This window comes from Dermochelys coriacea, chromosome 18 (assembly GCF_009764565.3).
Source record: "Dermochelys coriacea isolate rDerCor1 chromosome 18, rDerCor1.pri.v4, whole genome shotgun sequence".
NCBI classification, from domain to species: domain Eukaryota; kingdom Metazoa; phylum Chordata; order Testudines; family Dermochelyidae; genus Dermochelys; species Dermochelys coriacea.
Genome location: NC_050085.1, coordinates 4,351,163 through 4,372,388, shown reverse-complemented (window position 1 = coordinate 4,372,388; position 21,226 = coordinate 4,351,163). Strand labels below are relative to the sequence as shown.

Below are 21,226 nucleotides of genomic sequence, written 5' to 3'. Positions count from 1 at the left end.
AAATAAAATAAATAAAATTCCCCCCTTACCCACTGGAATTTATAAGAATGTTCATGAGACCATTTCTGCTGTGAGAGTTCATTGTGCAAACCCTATATTCTATGGCTCATTTTGACCTGTTGATATCTTTGCCCCCAGCCCTCCCCTTTAAGAGGTAAAGAGAGACTTACCCACACAGAAATCCCTCTGCTCTTGGTAGCCGGCGCTGCACACACATTTCCCAATGGGCACCAGCCATTCCCCCTCAGCACTGCAGTACATTTTGGGGGTGTCTCTCTCCTCAGAGTGCCTCACACATTCGCCCCGCACTTCCACCAAGGAGGAGGAGTCCGCCCCAGTAACCACCTCGGAGAAGGACGCCAGGTTCCTGACCATCGCGGGGCACTTCTTATAGTATACCCGGACAGAGACGATGGCAATGCAGGCCCCTATGTCCTGGAAAGCCAGGTAAAAGCCCCGCTTGCTCAGGGGTCCCACGCCCCGCACCTCGGTGTTGAGCTTGAGCCGCCTGACCCCCAGGTCTACGCTGGTGAAGCTCTCATCGGCTGCTATGGTATCAATCTTCACAAACTGGCTCTCCCGGGTGCTGGTGCCCAGGTCCCGGTCAGACTCCAGGTAGAAGAGATTGAATGTCTCTTTGCAGGTGCCCAGCACCCCAGGCATACTGTTACAGTCCCGCAAGGTGAACTTGATCTCAGCATAAACCCGACGGGCACCGTCTCGTTGGACCCAATTGCTGCGCAGCCAGTTGTTCTGGTCTGGGGTCATGACGTTACAGACCTGGTAGGTGTGGATAGGGCTGAAAAATTCATCCATTTCATTGATAGAATCCCACTGCGGGACAGAGGGGGAAAGGTTAGTATGAACACATACGTCAGCCATTCACTGATACAAGCCCTCGTACAGGGGGAGAGGTGTGAGTGTGAACATGCTCTTCATCTCCCCACAACAGAACCGTTGTAACTGCAGCTGGATGAAATCTGTTATGAATAAAGTTGATTATGAATTTAGAGGGAGACTTTGCGGGTCTATGGGATTTAGGTGCACAAGCCCCATTTAAAGCTGCTGGGATTTGTGCTCCTAAATTCCTTGGCTGCTTCTGAAAAATCCCCCTTTCCTTGAGCCCTTTTGCTGTTTTCAAATTGTTGGCAAACCTGGCAAACCACCCTGATTTCCACAGGCATGTTCCCTGTTGGTGAGGATTCACCAGAGTTCCTGGGAGCAGATCTCAGGTTCTGGGAAGCTCACAAACTCTCCACTGCAGCTGGACACAGTTATTAATGGTGTGTGATTGGTCCCTTCGGTCCCAGCTTCTGCTCCCTGACTGGATGACAAACATTTTAAAGAGGTGACTGTTGAATGACAAACAACAAAGAGCAAAAAATGAAAAGCACACGAGCTACCTTTCCTGCAGAGTTCTATGACATCAGGATTGGAAAGTGCATTCTTGAATCGATTAGCCAAGCTCCTCTCCCTGCCAACAGACCCGTTCCAGCTTCCTTCCTGCCCCTGGCACCGAGAACTGGCACATGGGGCCTCTGACCAATCTCCTACCTTGTCTTTTCTCCTCCTTAACTAAAGAAGCACATTGCAGGTTGCTTTTTTTTTTTTTTTGGAGGGGGTTCCAGAAATCAGCCAGAGCCACCAGAAGGGGCCAGGTCCTGGCATAAAACAAAGGTTTGGGCTCCAGGAAATCTGTAGTAATAATCCCTGCTCAAGCCTCCCTCTCTGAAACTTGTTTGCTGTGCCTAGTAGAGGCCCTAGACTGAGGGGCAGAACAAGATCTCCTGTTGGCATCTAACTAGCAAACAATGCGGCTGCAATGAGAGAGGCTGACCGGAGAGGTGCCTTGGGGCTCTCCCGTATCTTCCTTGCACACTGCTCCTTGGGTGGCTGCCCTGACCAGTGATCCCTCCAGACTCAGCCATCAGCACTGCTCTGAACACAGCCCGGTGAGTGACTGTCAGGCTGAAAATGGGACTCTGGTCTGGGGCTCCTCCAAACTTGTCAGGTCTCCTGCTTTGCCACCTCCCGCTCTTGTCCTCCTCCCTCTCTCTCCTTCCACCGAGACTAGCCCCATTCTTCTGCCTTCTCTGGTCCTGAGCCCTAATCCCTGTCCCCAGCCCAGGGACATCCCAGCGCACGCCACGGTGCCACCCAAGTGGAAGCCCCACAGGATGCAGCAGTGGGACCCAGCCATGGGCTGAAGGGCCCAATCCCCCAAAGGCAGGGATCCTGTGTGTCTGGGTGGGGAAGGGAGGGAGGACAGGAGGGAGCCAGGAGCTCTGGAGTAGAGACTCGTTTGAATGTGGTAAGGGCTCAGTCCCTGCTGGGAGCGGGCTGGAGCTTTGGAATGATACTGCCCCTGCCCCCGGACTCTGTACTTGCCCTTCGCATGAACTGCCAGAGAGTGACATGCAGAGTGACACTGGGGGCAGGCCCCTGGCTCAGCCATGGCCCTTGCTGACGCCTTGCTATGGAAGGCCTGGACTCTGTCAGGACACTGGGGCGCCTGGCAGATCTGCCCGAGTGCCATGGACATGTGGGGCTGGAGCTGTAGGTGAGAGCCTGGTGATTGGTTATTCCTGCAGGCATGTGCCCTTGCTTTGCACCCAGCCATGGAGTATGATCTGCCGACGCTGCCCTACCATGGCCAATCACAGCCGCGGCGGAGACATGCAGAGCAGGAAAACCAATCTTGTCAGGAGCTCTGCAAGAACACTAAAATAAACCCGCAGCTCTGCTCTAACTGGACACAAACCTTGTTTCCCATTCTAGCTATTCATTACAGACACAAAGCCAACAACAACTGAGAGAGAGCATGGGCCTGATTCCCACTGTGCTCACACCAGGGTAATCTCACTGACTTTACACCCGCATATGTGAGAGATGCACTGCAAACATGAGGGAGTGACAGGCCAACGGATCACGCAGTGTCACACTGCTTGCCAGGGGATCCCTCCGCACACTGCATCCTGCATTGCTCACGCAGAGTGACATGCTGCACAAGGGCTAGGAATGACCCCTGGGCTTTACTACCACAATACTTATTGCCATGACAACATGCCCCTGCCCCATGTTTCAGCAGTGGTGTTTGAACTCAGGACCTTCAGATCCATAGCAGAGACCTCGACCACTAAAGTCAAAGGAGTACTAGCATAGCAGTAGTAGTAGGCTGTTACTCTGTATGTGGAGGAGCCACTAGAGGGCAATATGACACACGGTGCAAGCACATTTTACTAGCAAAGATCTTTCAGATCTGAACCAAGCCCTTAGAAATGTCACTTGTGTTTCAGAATCTGACCCCTGAATCCATGTGCGCCGCCCCCTGCACCCAAGGCCTCTGCCACAAACCCACTTCAGCTCAAGCTCTTTAACTCAGACACCAAACCCATCAAAATAGCCCTGGCCTTGTCACCCCCAGATGCTGTAAACAGCCACATGGGCCCTGCTTTCCCAAGCTGCAGGACATGCTGGTCCCTGGAAGTGTGAAGCCACTTAAGAGCTGAGAAGTCTCAACTCTGCTTTGCCAACCCCCATATTATCCTGTCTAGCCCTGCTGACCTCAGGCCTGTTGGCTTCTTCTGCACCGCATCACATGAGCACATTGTTAGTAGGGATGGAATGACATTGGGATAGTTCATGCTTCCTACTGCCTCTATCTCCAGCAAAAACAAACCTCCTTTCTGGCAGAAATTTTGCATCTCTAGTCTCTTGCAAGAGGAGAACTTCTTTGCATCTCACAAGGTTTAAGGAGGGTTGAACCTCCAACTTCCAAAATGTACCTGCAACTTCCAAAATGCACTCACTTCTGGAAAAGTCTCCTAACTTTCTATTGCTGTCCTAGAGCTCAGACCTGCCTGGAAAAGAGAGGAACTTCCCGTGTGTTGCAGTCATTAGGCCTCAAGGAAAATGAGTTCAAAGGGGATATTGAAATATGCTGATGCATAATTGAAAAGTTAGTCACTCGCTCTGGAAAAATGAACTTCTGCTTACAACAAAAATCATCTCCAAAATTATACAGCTGCATTGAGGCATCTTGTGCATCCACCCCACAGACACCACATTACAGGCATGTTAGAAATATGCCCAGGATGGCATTCAGAAAGGCCATGTGTCAGCTCGGTAGGACTGCTTTCCGACCCCAGCAGCTGTGCAGGACCAGAGAGAATGGGTATGTCTAGCCAGCGGTTTATGGGGTGATTGTAAAACAGGGAGCGATACCCTGCCAGCTTTCATCTACCTAGCCCAGATAACAGTAGCAGTGAAGAGGTGCAGGCTAGCTGCCCCCGTACAAGCTCATCAACTTGCTAGCCTGCGCAGGGTCCAGGCCAGTGCACCTTCACTGCTATTGTTACCCAGGCTAGATTAAACCTAGCTTGGTACGCCTACCTGTGCTACTATCAGCCTAAAGTGCAGTTGATGTACCCAGTGGGCACAGGACTCCTGCAAAGTTCATAGCCCCTGCCTCTGGCTACCCTGAATTGTAGGGATTCCATCTTCAGCACATTTGGGGACGTGGAGTGAAACTTAACAAACAAGCCTCTGGCAGCTGAGCATTCTGGCTTTGTCTTCACTGCAGGGTTTACTTGAGTTATCTGCATTCAGGTTAACCCCCCTCGAGTTAGCCCAGCTCCAGTGAGAGTGGACACACTGCAAAGTAACACTGGAACTGCACAGAGCAATTGGGTCAGCAGCCGATGAGCATTAGCCTGAGCCCCCGGCCAGGGCAGACAACTCGAGATCGGGCTTGTCTACCTTGCACCACAGCGCAGGCCACGGAAATTGCAGAGCACACCAAAGTGTTGCGGTCTAGCTGCCCCATGTGGACACTGCTGCACGAACTAAAAGGCACCTACATCACGTTAACACAGTCCTGTTTTTTTTCCACCAAATGCATCCGATGAAGTGAGCTGTAGCTCACGAAAGCTTATGCTCTAATAAATTTGTTAGTCTCTAAGGTGCCACAAGTACTCCTTTTCTTTCTGTTCACTAAGGTGAACTAGGTACCTGTTAGTTTGTGCCAGCAGCATCCACACAGGACAGTTCAAGTGCAACACTCTGGTGCACGCGGCAGTTCACACCCACCATGGGCCGCACTGCAGCATACTGTAGACATAGCCTCAAAAGTGCAACACACTCAAGTGAAAGGTTTGTGTGTGGATGGGAGACAGAACAGGGCCGACACTTAAGTTAACTCTGCAGTGAAGACAAAGCCTCAGCAGGTTATAACTAGAACTAGCAGGAGTCTAGAAATCCTCAAAGAAAAACGGAACCCAACCTTCTCTCTGGCCTTTTGCCCCAGGCACCACATCCACTTCCCATTGACCAATGGCTCACAAAGACAAAGCGGCAAACCCAGCCCATGATTACAGCCCCTCTGCCATCATTCTGGTCCAGGACTCTGATGGCCTCATTCACTAATGCAATAGCTCCCAAGCCAATGCTCCAGACTGGCCAGTTGAACTTCTCCACATCCGCCATGAACGCATGGAAAACAGCCCACCAACCCCCACCTAGGGAGGCCCCTTCCCGATACACTGGGGAAGAGTGAGGGGTCGTGTCACTGCATCAGACCAGGCTATTACTATTCACACAAACAGAAATGCCTTTGTGAAGTAACAACATGGGGTTCTCTCTCTGGGGTGGGAAAGGGCTGAGTTAAGGTTGGTAAGTGAACGTTTCCAGCCTCTGTTTGCCCCAAATCTGCCGGCCCTGTCCAGGGCCCTGTCCTACCAAAGCAATAAAAAGAGTCAGCAAACTCAGTGGGCCCAGAGGGGAGCTGAGGGGACAGGAGCCAGGACATGTATCGTGCTATAGCACAACACAACACAGCACTGGAGGGAGTGGAAAGACATTCTCCAGCTCGCAGGGAAATATGCGGGGGAGGATGTTAAAGCCATTGTCACAATACATTGGGCACAAATGACACCAATGTCTGTTTTCTGTCTTTTCCCTGCTGAGCCCATTGAGACATTAATTGCAATTGTGGGCTGGAAAAGGCGCCTGCCCACCCCACTGTCAGTGTCATGAGGTGCAGCACCAGGATCACTCACTGCCCTCAGTGCTCATCAGACACCGCGTGAGCTCTCTGCTGCAAGGTGTCACTGGGAGCTGGGGCTCAGGGCAAGCAAAGAACAGGGCTCTCTGGGGAATGTGACAAGCCAGAGTCCAGCCACTTATCCACTGAACCCTCACAGAATCACCAGTCCCACGGTTCCTAAAGGAGCAATACACTGCCCCTAACGAGTCCTACCCTAGAACACAGCTTCTGCGAAACACACAGCACTGAGATATATTTATAGTGAAAACATGGATCCGGGTATTATCAAAGAACAGAGAGTGATGTGACAGTGAGTAAAAATATTGGGAACAAATGGCTACATATAAAACAAAATCACAACATGTTTCCTAGAAACTACACTTAACTCACAGGCTAATCCCCTGTCTCAGACTTATCTCATCCAAAGTTCTCCCCAGTGTTTTCACCCAAGCCTGGCTGAGATCCTTTTTTCATGAAGCAAACTCACTGTCCATTTACTTACCCAGGGAAGGATGCTAGGGTGTCTTCTTTGTTCCCTAAATATACTTGACAAAACCTTTGATGTGCCCCTCCAGATAGGGTAGTATCCCCCCACCACTGCTTGCTTCCCTGTTACTTTTCTCTCTTTGAAGTTTTCACAACCCTTTGTTAGCATTTCATTCAGACTGGTGAGCGGAGCCAACTGTGACCTGTGCAATACTTAATTTACATGTAAACAGCCAGCTAGAGAAACACTTCTTGTCTGATAACAAACCTGGTGCCTGTCCCTAGGCCCAGACCTTAAGAACATAACATTCAACCTACTTATAACATCCATACATGCGTCTCGCTATGATTTTGATGACCAGTATGACACTGGCTTTAAGTTGACACTTCCCATGACACGTCTTGGAATGTGTGTACCAGGCCCAGAAGATCCCTGTTACCCCTCTGCACCCCCTCCATGCCCTTTGTCAGTTGGCACTAAGAGGTTCCTGGGTCACACACATTCACCCTGCTCGTGCCATGCCCAAGCCACACCTGCCCATGCCTGATGGCAAAGCCTCTCTACATTATTGCTGAGCACCTCTCGGGCATGCTCAGGTGGGTGGTCACTACGCAGGTGGCTGGGGGTGATACTGTTAGCCCAGTCAGTTCCCTGGCTGGCCTTAACCCAAGGTCAAACCTGCAGGGGACCTTCCTGCTTTTCAGGTGTTCTTTTTCTTAATGTTTCCTCTGAATATTGTGGGGGTGCCTCAGTTTCCCCTATGCAGTTCTTAAGTATCTAGGTGGTGGGATAAGGGTGTATGATCATTGCAGACCCCTAGAGGGCAGGTGTGTGCAGGGGTCTGGACATAGAGAATGGCCAACACCCTGTTTCCTGGCCACTGATGGCCTGGCCCTTCCCCTCTGCAAGGTGAGAGCTGAAGGGTAGGAGAACAAAGGAATCAGGTGACCTCCTGGCCTGGGAAAGGGACAAAGCCCAGAGGAGGAGGGGCTGGAGAGAGTTTCAGTTTGGGGCTGGCTGGGGACATGGAGTGAAGAGCAGATGAGGTTGTCTGGCTCACTGCCCCCCAAAATGGACCCAGCTGAGGTTCCTGTTCTCTGCACCTACAAGCTCTGTTTTAGACCATGTTCCTGTCGTCTAATAGAATAAACCTCAGTTTTACTGGCTGGCTGAGAGTCACGTCTGACTGCGAAGTTGGGGTGCAGGACCCTCTGGCTTCCCCAGGACCCCACTTGTGCGGACTGGCTGTGGGAAGCGCACAGAGGGGAAGAGGTTGCTGAATGCTCTGAGGTCAGACCCAGGAAGGTGGAAGCTGGGTGACCTGCAGACAGGCTGCTCCCAGAGAGGAGACTTCCCTCGAGTTCTGACTGGCTTCGTAGGGAGCAGTTCCGGAGCATCACCCGGGGACTCAGTGACACAAGGCCTCTCTACATTACTGCTGAGCACCTCTCGGGCATGCTCAGGTGGGTGGTCACTACGCAGGTGGCTGGGGGTGATACTGTTAGCCCAGCCTGTTCCCTGGTTGGCCTCAACCCAAGGTCAAACCTGCAGGGGACCTTCCTGCTTTTCAAGTGTTCTTTGCTTGCTCTTTGCTCCTGGCCCCCTAATAAGACCACGTCTGTGGGGTCAGACCTTACCCCACCTCCACAGGGCCTCTCCTGTGCAGCCTCTGCCCTTGGCACCATGGCTTGGCTTTCAGAGCTACGTGGCTCATTCTCTGCACTGCAGGCCGGCACTCAGAATGGTGTGGTGCTTGCCGGCCAGCAGGCCCATGACCTTCCCAGTCTGACTTTCCCCATGCCTCACTCTCTCCTCCCTTTGCAGGCATCTGACAGCTCCTGAGGAGAGTTCTCACCCTTGACACTCAGGCTACTATTGGAAAGCGGAGGTGGGTCAGGGGCCTGGGACGTTTGCAGGGAGCAGCAGGCAGGGAGGCATGGCAGATCTTTGAGTCTGACTTACCTTAGAACTGGAGTGCAAAGCAGCGACTCTGGGCTGCCCCAGCCTCCTCTCCATGATGTAAACAGGTTTCCTTTCTCAAGGCTCTGCTAATGTGCATCGCTTGCCTCTGGGACGGCAACCAACATGCCTGACTCAGCATGCCACTCGCTGCTCTGCCTCCGAGCACAGACTGCACGGGGCTTCTCTAGCAAAGACTTCTCCAGCCTAATGGGTGGAGCCAGGGAACAACCACAGGCCTGGTTGCAGGCGGCACACACGGGGAACCAGCACCCGATAACAGCGCTGAGATACTGACGCTGACCTACACTGGGTCTAGGAAATAACAGAATGAGTGAGTCGAGTCCTGCCTGTCACAGGCAGCACTGACCCATCCTCTCTGGACTAGCCCTTCAGGGCCAGGGTCACTGGGATCACACTGCAGCTCTAGCAAGGCACTGAGCCCCTGGGGGGATTCACCAGGAGGGGTGGTAGGGCATGGGTCCAGTCATCCTGGCCTCCACTCCAGGGTCTGAAACCAGGGATGCAGGGAGAGACACGGAGCAAGGAAAACTTCAATGGAAAGCAAGTCAGGATGGCCACCCTCTGCTTCAGCATCTCTTGGTGTAGGAAGATTCCAGCTCCTGGGATAAGGATTCCTCCTGCCCTGATCCCAGCTGATCCCCCGCTGCCGTTCTAGCGCAGAGCGTGCCGTGCTCAGCCCTGCTCCCTGTGACCAGCTACCATCCTGTTCTTCTCTCCTGGCCTGGCAAGGCTGCCACAGCCTCCTTGGGTGCTCTTGGTGAACAGGTGCCAACTTCCCAATGTGCCAGGGCGTGCTCGGCTCCTGGCTCTGCCCCAGGCCCCGCCCCACTCGATCCCTTCCCCGAAGTCCGCACCCCGCCTCTTCTCGCCCTCACCCCAGCCCGATCTCCTCCCGCCCTGTTCTACCCCCTCCCCTGAGCATGCCTCCTCCTCACTCTTCCCCCCTCCCGCCCAGAGCCTCCTGCATGCTGCGGAACATGGGGAGGGAGGCGGAGGCATTGATCGGTGGGGCCCATCAGTGGGTGGGAGGCTCTGGGAAAGGAGTGGGGCTGATTGGGGAGCTGCCGGTGGGTGCTGAGCACCCACCATTTTTTTCCCATGGGTGTTTCAGCCCCGAGTACCCATAGAGTCGGCGCCTATGCCTTGGTGCCTCCTGTATAACTCTGTGCCTTGGTTTTCCCCACTGTAAAACCCCTCCCTGCCTCGTGGGGAGGGCGGTGATGTAGCTCCTTCAGGGTTTCCCAAGCACTTTGAGCTCCTCTGATGCAAGCTGCTAGAGATCAGCCAGTCGTCACCATTATCTGCTGCGCCGTGTAAACATAACGGGCACAGGGTGTGGCTCCCAGGTCCCATCCTCCATCATGCCAAGCTGTTGGGGATGGGGGAAGACACAAGCAGGCCCAATGGGCACAGCTGAACACTTTCTTTTACCTTGCTGCAGGCAGATACGACACTTGGTGGGTCAGTTGCTCCCTCTACTTCTGATGGGCAATACAGCCAGAGCCTGAACTACCTTCGCTACGGGTGATGCAGCAGGAGGGAACAGCTTTGTGCAGCACCTCTGCAGGCACTGGGAGCGATCAGCACAGCAAAGGGGGAAGCGCTCCGAGGCTCAGCATCTGGAAACACCAACTCATGAAACCCCAAGGGGTCATTCCTTGGGGCAGGGGCCGTCTTTTTCTCCTGTTTTCATATACCAGGCCAGCTGGGCCATGACTAGGGCTCCTGGGTGCTACAGTAATACAAATAATTCATAGTAACAACAGGGGAGGTACTGTCTCTCTGCCAGGGGGTCTGTTGGGCCGCAGACCAGACCCCCGTGGGGAGTGGTGGTTGTCCCATTACTTGGGATTCCCTGGGAATATTCCCTCTGGTTGGAAGGAATGATCTGGAGAGGTCTTTCCCATCCCTGATAGCTCGCTCTAGCAAAGGCTACCAAGAGCTTGTCCAAACCAAGTGTCTGATCGCCTGGTAACTTCTACTGATGGGAAGCTGGTGCCACTGATTAAAAGAACTATATCAAAGCTAGGTCTTTTTATTAACCCAGAGTGTGTCCTGCCTGAAGAGGGCCTGGAGTGATCCCGCATCAACTCGGGAGTGTCACTAGGTCCCTGTGCTCCTGGGCCACCAGCGTGGGACAAGATCCCATCCTGTGTCTGTGTGGAGAGATTCAGCACCCAGGGACAGGCATTAGGCGGCTCTGTGACTTTAAGGGTTTCTCTCTTTTACTGTAATTACAAGGCCTCAAGGCTAGTTGCCCTTCCCGGGAGAGGCGTCTCTGCCTGGCAGAGCTGACTTTGAGTGAGAGGCTGAGGAGGAGGGGATAAGGATCAGTTCAATAATGAGGGCGCTGTGCGTGCACCTGGCCCCTCCAGCCACGCTCGCTTCGGCCTGCTCCTGGCTGCTGGTTTGAAGTGGCTTTTATTAAACGAAGCTCAGCTCGTGCCCCATCACTGTGATAAGATCCCCCAGAGAGACGAAAATGAGGACATCATAATTAGCGTGGTGAGTGCGCAGCGGGGGGAGGGAGTGCGATTCCATCAGCATTCAGGGGCTCATTTAATAGTTTAAATTAAAGTCAACATCAGTTATAAAAAAAGAAATACCAAATTATAAAAGGGAAAAGATGCAAACAGCAGATAGCTCTGCGGCTGAGCAAGGTCTCCGAAATCTCCCCAGGGCCTGCACGGTGCAACGGAGAGGGACGAGGAGGAAGAGGGGAAGTCGAAGGGAATGAACACACAAGGAGAAAAGCCTGGCTCCATGAAAGAGCCTCAGCTTTGCTATTTTCCATGACAATCCCCCAAATAGAAAAGGAGGACTTGTGGCACCTTAGAGACTAACAAAACTGCGGAACCACCTAAATTTGTTAGTCTCTAAGGTGCCACAAGTCCTCCTTTTCTTTTTGCGAATATAGACTAACACGGCTGCTACTCTGAATCCCCCAAATGGCTCCCACCCTCTGGCTGTGCCAAGCCAGGGGACCCCAGGCCTACCCAGTCCTGGGATCACGCCTACAGGGGACAGCCACAGAGCCTTCACTGCTGGTCCTGCCAGCATGGTAGAACTGCCACTGCCCCCAGAAATGTCCTGAGCTCTTCCCTGATGGGCACTGAGCCGTGAGTCCTTCCCAGGAGCCACCAGCACAGTCAAGTGGAAGAGGGAAAATTACCCTCATTATTGTAGCAATAAAGCATTAAACTGGGTTTTTAATAGTGACAATCCCCATAAAATCAGTCACTGTGATGGCTAACAAGGGATTTGTTAGGCAGTTAACTACCCTGAGCTTTACCTCAGGCCGTTAACTGCTGGTAGTTACCGGTGTCTGGGGAATTAGCAGTAAGTGCTATTATCTTGTTTAAAATCTTTATTTTCAAAGGCTCCCTCCTCCTGACATACCCATTTTTAAATGAATATTAGCTGCACTGTGGCGTGTTCTGTACTCTGCTTTCAGTGCCAATATTCATGCAGGCAGAGCCCAGACCTGCCGGAGGAACCCCCGGAAATCTCATGGCAGGCCAGGGGGGTCCCGGGGCAGCTGTAAAAGCCCGCTTATTCATGCAGCGTATTCCTGACCACCGTTGCCTGATACTCTGCTGCACCTGCAGATCCATGGCTCAGGGGACCCCTCCAGAGGGGAGGGCCCCACCCCCACGGTCTGTGCTAGGCAGTTACAAACAATGCAGATGGGAGTTCCTGCATTCAAAGGCTGTCCGACAACAACGGCCACTGTCCTTGTGAGCAGCAGAGTCTCCATTCTAAGCCCAGGCCTTCCGGAGCAGCGAACTCTCCCAGCTGACAGCACCCAGGATGGCTGAGGGGTTGGCCATGGGGTAGGGAGCCCCTCGCCTCTAGTGTGATGGTACAAATGCCTTGTAGAAAAAGAGCTGGCCTGGCTCACTCCGACCCAAGAGCTGTTGCCATTGACTGGCTGTCCGGTGGGAGGGTTCAGGTCCCAATAGCTTTCCTGGCAGCAGGCTCGAGAGAGAGGCCAAGGCCTCCCCTGCCAGGAGTGGGAGAGGCCTTTAGCAGGGCAGTGAGCCAGATGCTCCCGCTGTCTGTGCTGTGACTGCTCCGTTGATGCAGGGGATCAGCCTCCGGCCACCCCGCTGGTGCTTCACCAGCAGGAAACTTTCATCAGTAACACACAAACACGACAGGCAGCTTCTCCTGTGGCGTGCGTCTCAGCTGCTTGTTTAAGCAAATTTGGTGCAATTCCACTGATACTTTTTGGATTATTCCAGAACGATGACAAGCTGGTTTGGGTGTTTTTTGTTCCTGGCCTGCGTTCAGGGCACCCAAAAGCAGCCACACAGTTAAACCGAGAGTGACAGAGAGTGAGGCACCTGCCACGTACCAGGAAATCAGTCTAGAAAACAAGCAGTGATTTCTTCTGAGCAACACACTGCAGGCAACTGACCGTTACCCAGACAGACAGACGGAGAGATTACAAACCAGGCTCTATGGCCAGATCTCCAATGGAGTCCGTGTTCACAGAGCAGTTGCCAGGATCCTCATTAACAAGCAGATGACAATAACCAGGATACTTATCCAGGATCTCACATCACTTATAAAATCACTTGTCAATCACTGAGTGACTAACCCTCACAAACTGCCCCCTGTGGGGGAGGTCTGTATTATTAGCCCCATTGTGCAGAGGGGAGAGATGAGACATGAGGAAGTTGAGCATCTTGCCCAAGGCCAACTGGTAAGGTGAATGGTAAAGCTGGGGATCTATCCCGCCCCCCTGCTCTCACCACTCGAGAAAACTGCCCCTCAATTCTCCTCCCCAGACTGACAGGAGGCAGGCGGCCAGCTCCTCTCAGAGCCAAGAGCCTTCACAAAGGCAAATGTGTCTGTGTTTGTGTGTGGTGAGACTGCCCTGCCGTGTGTCCACGTGTGTGCACGTCCAGGTGAGAGGGGGTGGGGTCAGGCGGGGTAAGTGCTTTGACTGCCATGACAGAAAGAGTCCCACATCGACCACAGACTGCGAGTTACACGAGAACCAGCACTGGCCACACAGGCCATGCGAGAGAGGGTGGCCCTTTGTTTACTAGTGAAAGGGCAGTTTTTCTGTCTGGTTGGAGGCCTGGCTAAGGCTTCTGGAAGTATCTAGATCTCACTGGGCATGCTTAGGGATTTAACACAGCTATTAGCATAGTCACACCCCTCTGGCATGACATCTTCTTCTTTGCATTGTCCCGTCCATACAAGTAGCTTGGTCCTTTCTGTCCCCTGGGATTGAGCAGAGCAGGAGGGAGGAGGCTGCAGCGCCAGCTGCCAGAGGTCCTGGTGGAGGTGCAGGGGACATCATAGGGAGTGGGGGCGAGGGGAGCGGAGTGGGGGTTGTGCCATCCAGGCACTCCCTTCGTAATTAGCATTGCAAGAATCATTCAGCCTCTTTAGATACTCGGTGTCGGAACAAAATCGTTTCCTGTTTGACTTTGTAAATCAAAGGAGATGATACAATAATTAATAATATGTTGACTCATCTCATCAGCATTTTAGTTAGTCAGTAGAAAGGCAATTTGCAGAGGGGCTGATGGGTCATGTGCTACGCGGGCGCAGAGGAGGAGAGTACTGGAGCACTTTGTGGCAGGGACCAGCAAAGAGCAGGGCGAGAAGGGGGAAGCGAGGCTGTTTGACGGCACTGAAAAGAGTTTAATTGTCAGCGTGAAGGGAACGGTTCCAGGGAGGGAGTTGGCCGTGAATCTCTCGGGAGCGCTTTGAAGTTTTAATTGAGAGGAGCGGAAGCCTGCGGGAACAGGGCAGTCCCCACTAACCCTTCCTCCCCCTGCATGTGTCACCAAGATGGAGGGTGACAGTCAGTGTGGCTATTACAGCCAATTACGCACCCGTTAATCACCCAGAGAGAGGAAATGTCAAACCAGACCACAACTCTTCCCTGGGGTCAAAGGGCGCACAGCCCGAGCGCACTCAGGCAGCTGAGTTTGTGCTTCCAGCCCTGGCACCTCTATTGGTGAGGCTCAGACAGAGCAACTCACCAGCGCCTCCCACCAGCTGCAGCTGAAAGTGAGGGAGGAGGTCCCTTTTGAGGCTGCCAGTCCAAATCCAATCTAGGGCAATGATGACTGAAAGTTTTAACCATCTGCAGCTACAGCCTGCTAGGGGCCTCTTGGAAATATGGTTGTTAGCCTCTTGGTCCCGCTCCTAACAGACAATGGTCCACATGAGAACACACCATCCCCATGGGCGCTTGCTAGCCCATCCCAGCCTAGAAGCAGGCACTGTTTGCAGAGAGACGTGATGGAGGAAGCCAAGGCTGCCATGACACCAAGACCACATTGAACAGTAAAGAAAAACAAAGCCCAGTTTTCACAACCCTCTGACTCCCTCAGAAGACAATGATCCTCCTGAAATTCTGCATGCTGCAGCTCATCCCTGGGCAGTGCTTTGAAGCGATGGTGTTTTAAAAATTGCCTTTCCAGAGCCATCAGAGTTTCAACCTGCTGGGCCCAGAAGTTCCGGGTGTGTTTTGTTTCCTCTTGCTGAGGAGAAACCAGCCAGTGTTTTGGGGAGAGTCGGGGTGAGCATCAAAAGTAACAAGCTGTTTCAAACTGGGTAAAGCTCAATGCATATACACACGGACTGGTCTAAGCTGCCTTTCCGAGCCAGTCTGCTGGGCTGAACCAGGACGTGGAGGACAAGAGAACCGTGGGAGATGCAGCAGGGCAGGCATCCTGGAGGGGTGTGAAGAGGGGCTCAGGGAAGCAGGGGTCTCAGCTGGGGGATTCTGGGGAGGCAGGAAGTGGAGTGCATGGACGAACAGCAGGACTAGAAGCCTCGAAGGCTCCTGTTGCTCTTAAGCGAAAGCGGAGCTTTGCTGTGACATTCCTAGAGGCCTCCGAGTGGAGGAGCAGGGGCTCCAGCAGCCCGCTCTGTGGGTCCCCCATGGTAACTCTGTGTCATGGAGTGTGGGGGAGTCCGGGGCCTGCACCTGGGATTCACTGTGACTCTCAGCCAGCCAATAAAACGGAAGGTTTATTGGACAATAGGAACACAGTCTAAAACAGAGCTTGGGGATACAACCAGGACCCCTCAGTCAAGTCCTTCTTGGGGAGCAGGGAGCTTAGACCCTGGCCCTGGGGTTCCCTGCGTTCCACTACCCAGCACCAAACTGAAACTAAACCCCCCACCCCCACCCCCAGCAGGCTCTCTCCTGCAGCCTTTTGTCCACATTCCCAGGGCAGAGGTGTTACCTCCCCCTCCCCCTCCCCCTCCCCCTCCTGGCTCAGGTCACAGGCTCTCAGGTATCCCATCCACAGGGAGTGAAACACATTCCCAGGTCAACACTCCCCCTTTCCTGCCGCGTCACATCTCTCCCCACTTTGAGACTGAACTGAGCAGGGTCACTCTGACCAGTGACCTAGGGAAGTTTAGGGCTCCCTCTCTGGGACAACGCATCCGCTATCATGTTGGCACTTCCCTTCACATGGACCACGTCCATGTCATAATCCTGCAGGAGCAGGCTCCACCTCAGGAGTTGGGCGTTGGCTCCTTTCATCTGGTGCAGCCAGGTCAGGGGAGAGTGGTTGGTGTACATGGTGAAGTGTTGCCCAAAGAGATATGGCTCTAGTTTCTTGAGGGCCCACACCATGGCCAGGCACTCCTCGATGGCAGCGTAGTGTTGCTCCCGGAGTAGCAACTTCTTGCTCAGGTACACGATGGGGTGTCTCTTCCCCTTTTCATCCTCATGCATTAACACCGTCCCCAGTCCCATGTCTGAGGCGTCGGTGAACACCATAAAGGGCTTGTCAAAGTCTGGGTTTGCCAGAACTGAGCCACTGGCCAGAACCTCATTCAGCGCCCGGAAAGCCTCCTGGCACTGCTCAGTCCAGACCACCTTGTCTGGTTTCCCCTTCTTGCATAGCTCGGTAATGGGGGTGGCTATGGCACTAAAGCGAGGCTCAAACCTTCGGTAGTATCCTGCCAACCCAATAAAGGCTTGGACCTGCTTTTGGTGTGGGGAGCGGCCAGTCTCTGATCACCTCCACTTTAGCTGGTTCCGGCTTTAGGCAGCCGCTCCCCACCCGATGGCCCAGGTAAGATACTTCAGCCATCCCCACCTTGCACTTCTCCGCTTTTACAGTCAGCCCAGCCTCCTGGAGTCGGTCCAGCATTTGTCTAACCTGAGACACATTGTCCTCCCAGGTCTGGCTAAAGACACAGATGTCATCAATATATGCCATGGCAAAATTCTCCATCCCCCTCAGTAGCTGATCCACCAGGCGCTGGAAGGTGGCTGGCACTCCCTTGAGGCCGAAAGGCAGGGTCAGGAATTCATAGGGCCCCAGGGGGGTGATAAAGGCTGATTTCAGCCGGGCATCTGCAACCAGCGGCACTTGCCAGTAGCCCTTTGTAAGGTCCATGGTGGTAAGGTATCAAGCTCCTCCCAATTTGTCTAGGAGCTCATCAGACCTGGGCATGGGGTAGGCATCAGATACAGTGATGGCATTGAGCTTCCAATAGTCCACATAGAACCGGGTTGACCCGTCCTTTTTGGGGACCAGGATCACCGGCGAGGCCCAAGGGCTGGCAGACGGCTGGATCACCCCCAAAGCCAGCATGTCCCTGACCTCTCTTTCCAGGTCCTGAGCCATTTTCCCTGTGACTCAGAAGGGGGAGCATCTTATTGGCGGGTGCGACCCTGTCTGTACCCGGTGGACAGTCAGATTAGTGTGTCCAGGCTGGAAAACAGCTGTCGGTACGGATGCAGCACCCCTCTGATCTCAGCTTGCTGGGCAGGGGTTAGCTGATCCAAAAGGGGAATTGTTTCCAGGGGTGAACCAGCTTTGGTCCCAGGGAATAGATCTACTAAAGGATCATCTCCCTGCTCCTCCCAATGTCCACACACGGCCAACATCACATTCCCCCGGCACAATATGGCTTCATCATATTCACATGGTACACCCGGCGGTGGTGCGTCCAGTTAGACAGCTTCACCACATAGTTTACCTCATTTAGCTGCTTGACAACCTTGAAAGGGCCCTCCCAGGCAGCCTGTAGTTTGTTCTTTCTCACAGGGATGAGAACCATCACCTGATCCCCGGTGGCGTAGGCGCTGGCCCACGCCCTGTGGTCATACCAGATCTTCTGCTTCTTCTGGGCTCTGACCAAATTCTCCCTGGCCAGGCCCATGAGTTCAGCAAGTCTCTCTCGGAAGATCAGGACATACTCCACCACTGACTCTCCATCGGGAGTGGCCTTCCCCTCCCATTCGTCTCTCATCAGGTCCAGGGGGCCCCTTACCCTCCTTCCATATAACAGTTTGAAAGGCGAAAATCTGGTAGACTCCTGGGGTACCTCCCTGTACGCGAACAGCAGGTGAGGTAAGTACTTGTCCCAATCCTGCAGGTGCTGGTTCATAAAGGTTTTCAGCATCATCTTTAGCATCCCATTGAACCTCTCAACCAGCCCATTGGACTGGTGTTGATACGCTGAGGCCCAGTTGTGCCTGACCCCACATTTCTCCCACAAGCACCGGAGCAGGGCCAACTTGAAGTTGGAGCCTTGGTCTGTCAAGATTTCCTTGGGGAACCGCACTCGGCTGAAAATGGTCAGCAGCGCATCTGCCACAGTATCTGTTTCCATGGAAACTAAGGGCACTGCCTCGGGGTAGCGGGTGGCAAAATCTACCACCACCAGAATGTATTTCTTCCCCGTCCGGGTCGTCTTGCTGAGAGGTCCCACTATGTCCATGGCCACCTTCTGGAAAGGTTCCTCTATGATGGGCAAAGGTCTCAAAGCTGCTTTCCCCTTGCCCCGGGCCTTCCCCACCCTCTGACAGGGGTCACAGGATCGGCAATACTGCCGGAGAGCAGTAAAGACCCCAAGCCAGTAAAAGTTCTGTAGCAGCCTCTGCCCGGTGTGCCGGATTCCCTGGTGCCCTGAGAGGGGATGTCACAGGCCAGGTACAGTAGCTTGCAGCGATACTTCTGGGGTACCATCAGCTGCCTCCTGACCCCACAGGACTCCACTTCCCCTGGGGGAGCCCATTCTCGGTACAGGAACCCCTTCTCCCACAAGAACCTCTGAAATTTAGGATGAAATTTAATAGTGAGAAGTGTAAGGTTATGCATTTAGGGATTAATAACAAGAATTTTAGTTATAAGTTGGGGACGCATCAATTAGAAGTAACGGAAGAGGAGAAGGACCTTGGAGTATTGGTTGATCATAGGATGACTATGAGCTGCCAATGTGATATGGCTGGGAAAAAAGCTAATGCGGTTTTGGGATGCATCAGGAGAGGCATTTCCAGTAGGGATAAGGAGGTTTTAGTACCGTTATACAAGGCACTGGTGAGGCCTCACCTAGAATACTGTGTGCAGTTCTGGTCTCCCATGTTTAAAAAGGATGAATTCAAACTGGAGCAGGTACAGAGAAGGGCTACTAGGATGATCCGAGGAATGGAAAACTTGTCTTATGAAAGGAGACTTAAGGAGCTTGGCTTGTTTAGCCTAACTAAAAGAAGGTTGAGGGGAGATATGATTGCTCTCTATAAATATATCAGAGGGATAAATATAGGAGAGGGAGAGGAATTATTTAAGCTCAGCACCAATGTGGACACAAGAACAATTGGGTATAAATTGGCCACCAGGAAGTTTAGACTTGAAATCAGACGAAGGTTTTTAACCATCAGAGGAGTGAAGTTTTGGAATAACCTTCCAAGGGAAGCAGTGGGGGCAAAAGATCTATCTGGTTTTAAGATTCTACTTGATAAGTTTATGGAGGAGATGGTATGATGGGATAATGGGATTTTGGTAAGTAATTGATCTTTAAATATTCAGGGTAAATAGGCCAAATCCCCTGAGATGGGATATTAGATGGATGGGATCTGATTTACTATAGAAAATTCTTTCCTGGGTATCTGGCTGGTGAATCTTGCCCATATGCTCAGGGTTTAGCTGATTGCCATATTTGGGGTCGGGAAGGAATTTTCCTCCAGGGCAGATTGGAGAGGTCCTGGAGGTTTTTCGCCTTCCTCTGTAGCATGATTCAGAATAGCAGCCGTGTTAGTCTGTATTCGCAAAAAGAAAAGGAGTACTTGTGGCACCTTAGAGACTAACAAATTTAAAAATTTGTTAGTCTCTAAGGTGCCACAAGTACTCCTTTTCTTTCTGTAGCATGAGGCATGGTTGACTTGAGGGAGGCTTCTCTGCTCCTTGAAGTCTTTGAACCATGATTTAAGGACTTCAATAGCTCAGACATGGGTGAGGTTTTTCATAGGAGTGGGTGGGTGAGATTCTGTGGCCTGTGCTGTGCAGGAGGTCGGACTAGATGATCAGAATGGTCCCTTCTGACCTTAGTATCTATGAAACTAAACCCCCCCCCTCGCAGGCTCTCTCCTGCAGCCTTTTGTCCACATTCCCAGGGCAGAGGTGTTACCTCCCCCTCCCCCTCCTGGCTCAGGTTACAGGCTCTTAGGTATCCCATCCACAGGGAGTGAAACTCCCCTGCCACATTCCCAGGTCAACACTCCCCCCTCCCTGCTGCATCACACTCTGCTAACCTTAGCACTTGAACAGGATTGCCATGTTCCCCACCAGGCGAATACCATTGTTACCAGGCTGCCAAGGTCCCCTGGGGCATCCCATGGAGCTCCCGCCTTGTAATTAGGTTTCAGAGTAGCAGCCGTGTTAGTCTGTATTCGCAAAAAGAAAAGCAGTACTTGTGGCACCTTAGAGACTAACAAATTTATTAGAGCATAAGCTTTCGTGACCTAAAGCTCACTTCATCGGCTCACGAAAGCTTATGCTCTAATAAATTTGTTAGTCTCTAAGGTGCCACAAGTACTCCTTTTCTTTTTGCGAATACAGACTAACACGGCTGCTACTCTGAAACGTGTCATTATGCAAGGCACTGAATTTAGCCGTATAGAGTGGAAGTCTGTCAACTTCATGAAAAAACTCGCACAGATACAGACAGACATCATCTTCCTCTCCAAATGCAAACAGATGGACATCATACCGAAAGGACTGAAGGTAATTTTTAAAGGCATCCGATGAAGTGAGCTGTAGCTCACGAAAGGCTTATGCTCTAATAAATTTGTTAGTCTCTAAGGTGCCACAAGTACTCCTTTTCTTCTTGTACTTAGGCAGAACCTAATAGATGATGCTAGTTTGGGGTTATCCTTCCCGAGTCCCCGGCAGATGGCGCCCCTTAACGGGCTGGTGCTCTGTGCTCTTGTAGTGCAGACAGAGCACATTGGCAGCCCACCGGGTGCCCATGCTGAGGGAAACCCACCAGCGCTTAGTGTGCGCCTGGGGGCTGCACCTGGCAGCAGGCTTAGAGCACGGCCCTGCTGGGAGGAAAGGGAGGCAATGAGCGCGCTGCGGGCATGGCTCGGGGGGTGAAGGATGAGATGGGCTGCCTCTTGATGGAGGAAGCTAGAGTGGGAAATTCCATCCCTCGACAGGGGGCGTCTGTGACAGATTAGTCTGGCCGTGAGCCATATTTCACACGGGACAGAATTAATGCTGGGAATGAAGGCTCAGCATTAGAGGAGCCCTGCTTCTTCCATGCAGGCTGAGATGCCTTCAGGGTGACCCTCCAGCCAAGGCAATTAACACCCTGAAGCCTGGACATTCAGGCCAGGACCACGGCAGCCAGCCCTAGGGGGAAAGCAGGAGCTTTATTTAGTTAGGTAGCTTTTCAGAGAGGAGCCTGAGCTCAAAACGCCTTTGCCAAAAACA

At 52.7% G+C, this 21,226-nt stretch overlaps 1 protein-coding gene across 2 annotated transcripts in view; it reads right to left on the bottom strand.

Moving 5' to 3' along the window:
• EPHA8 (EPH receptor A8) overlaps positions 1-21,226 on the bottom strand; it is a 129,125-nt gene that overhangs the window by 73,829 nt on the left and 34,070 nt on the right. For both annotated transcript variants that reach the window (XM_038376822.2, XM_038376823.2), the window contains exon 3: positions 171-834. In XM_038376822.2, the coding sequence (XP_038232750.2) occupies positions 171-834 (664 nt within the window). The remainder of the gene's footprint in view (positions 1-170; positions 835-21,226) is intronic.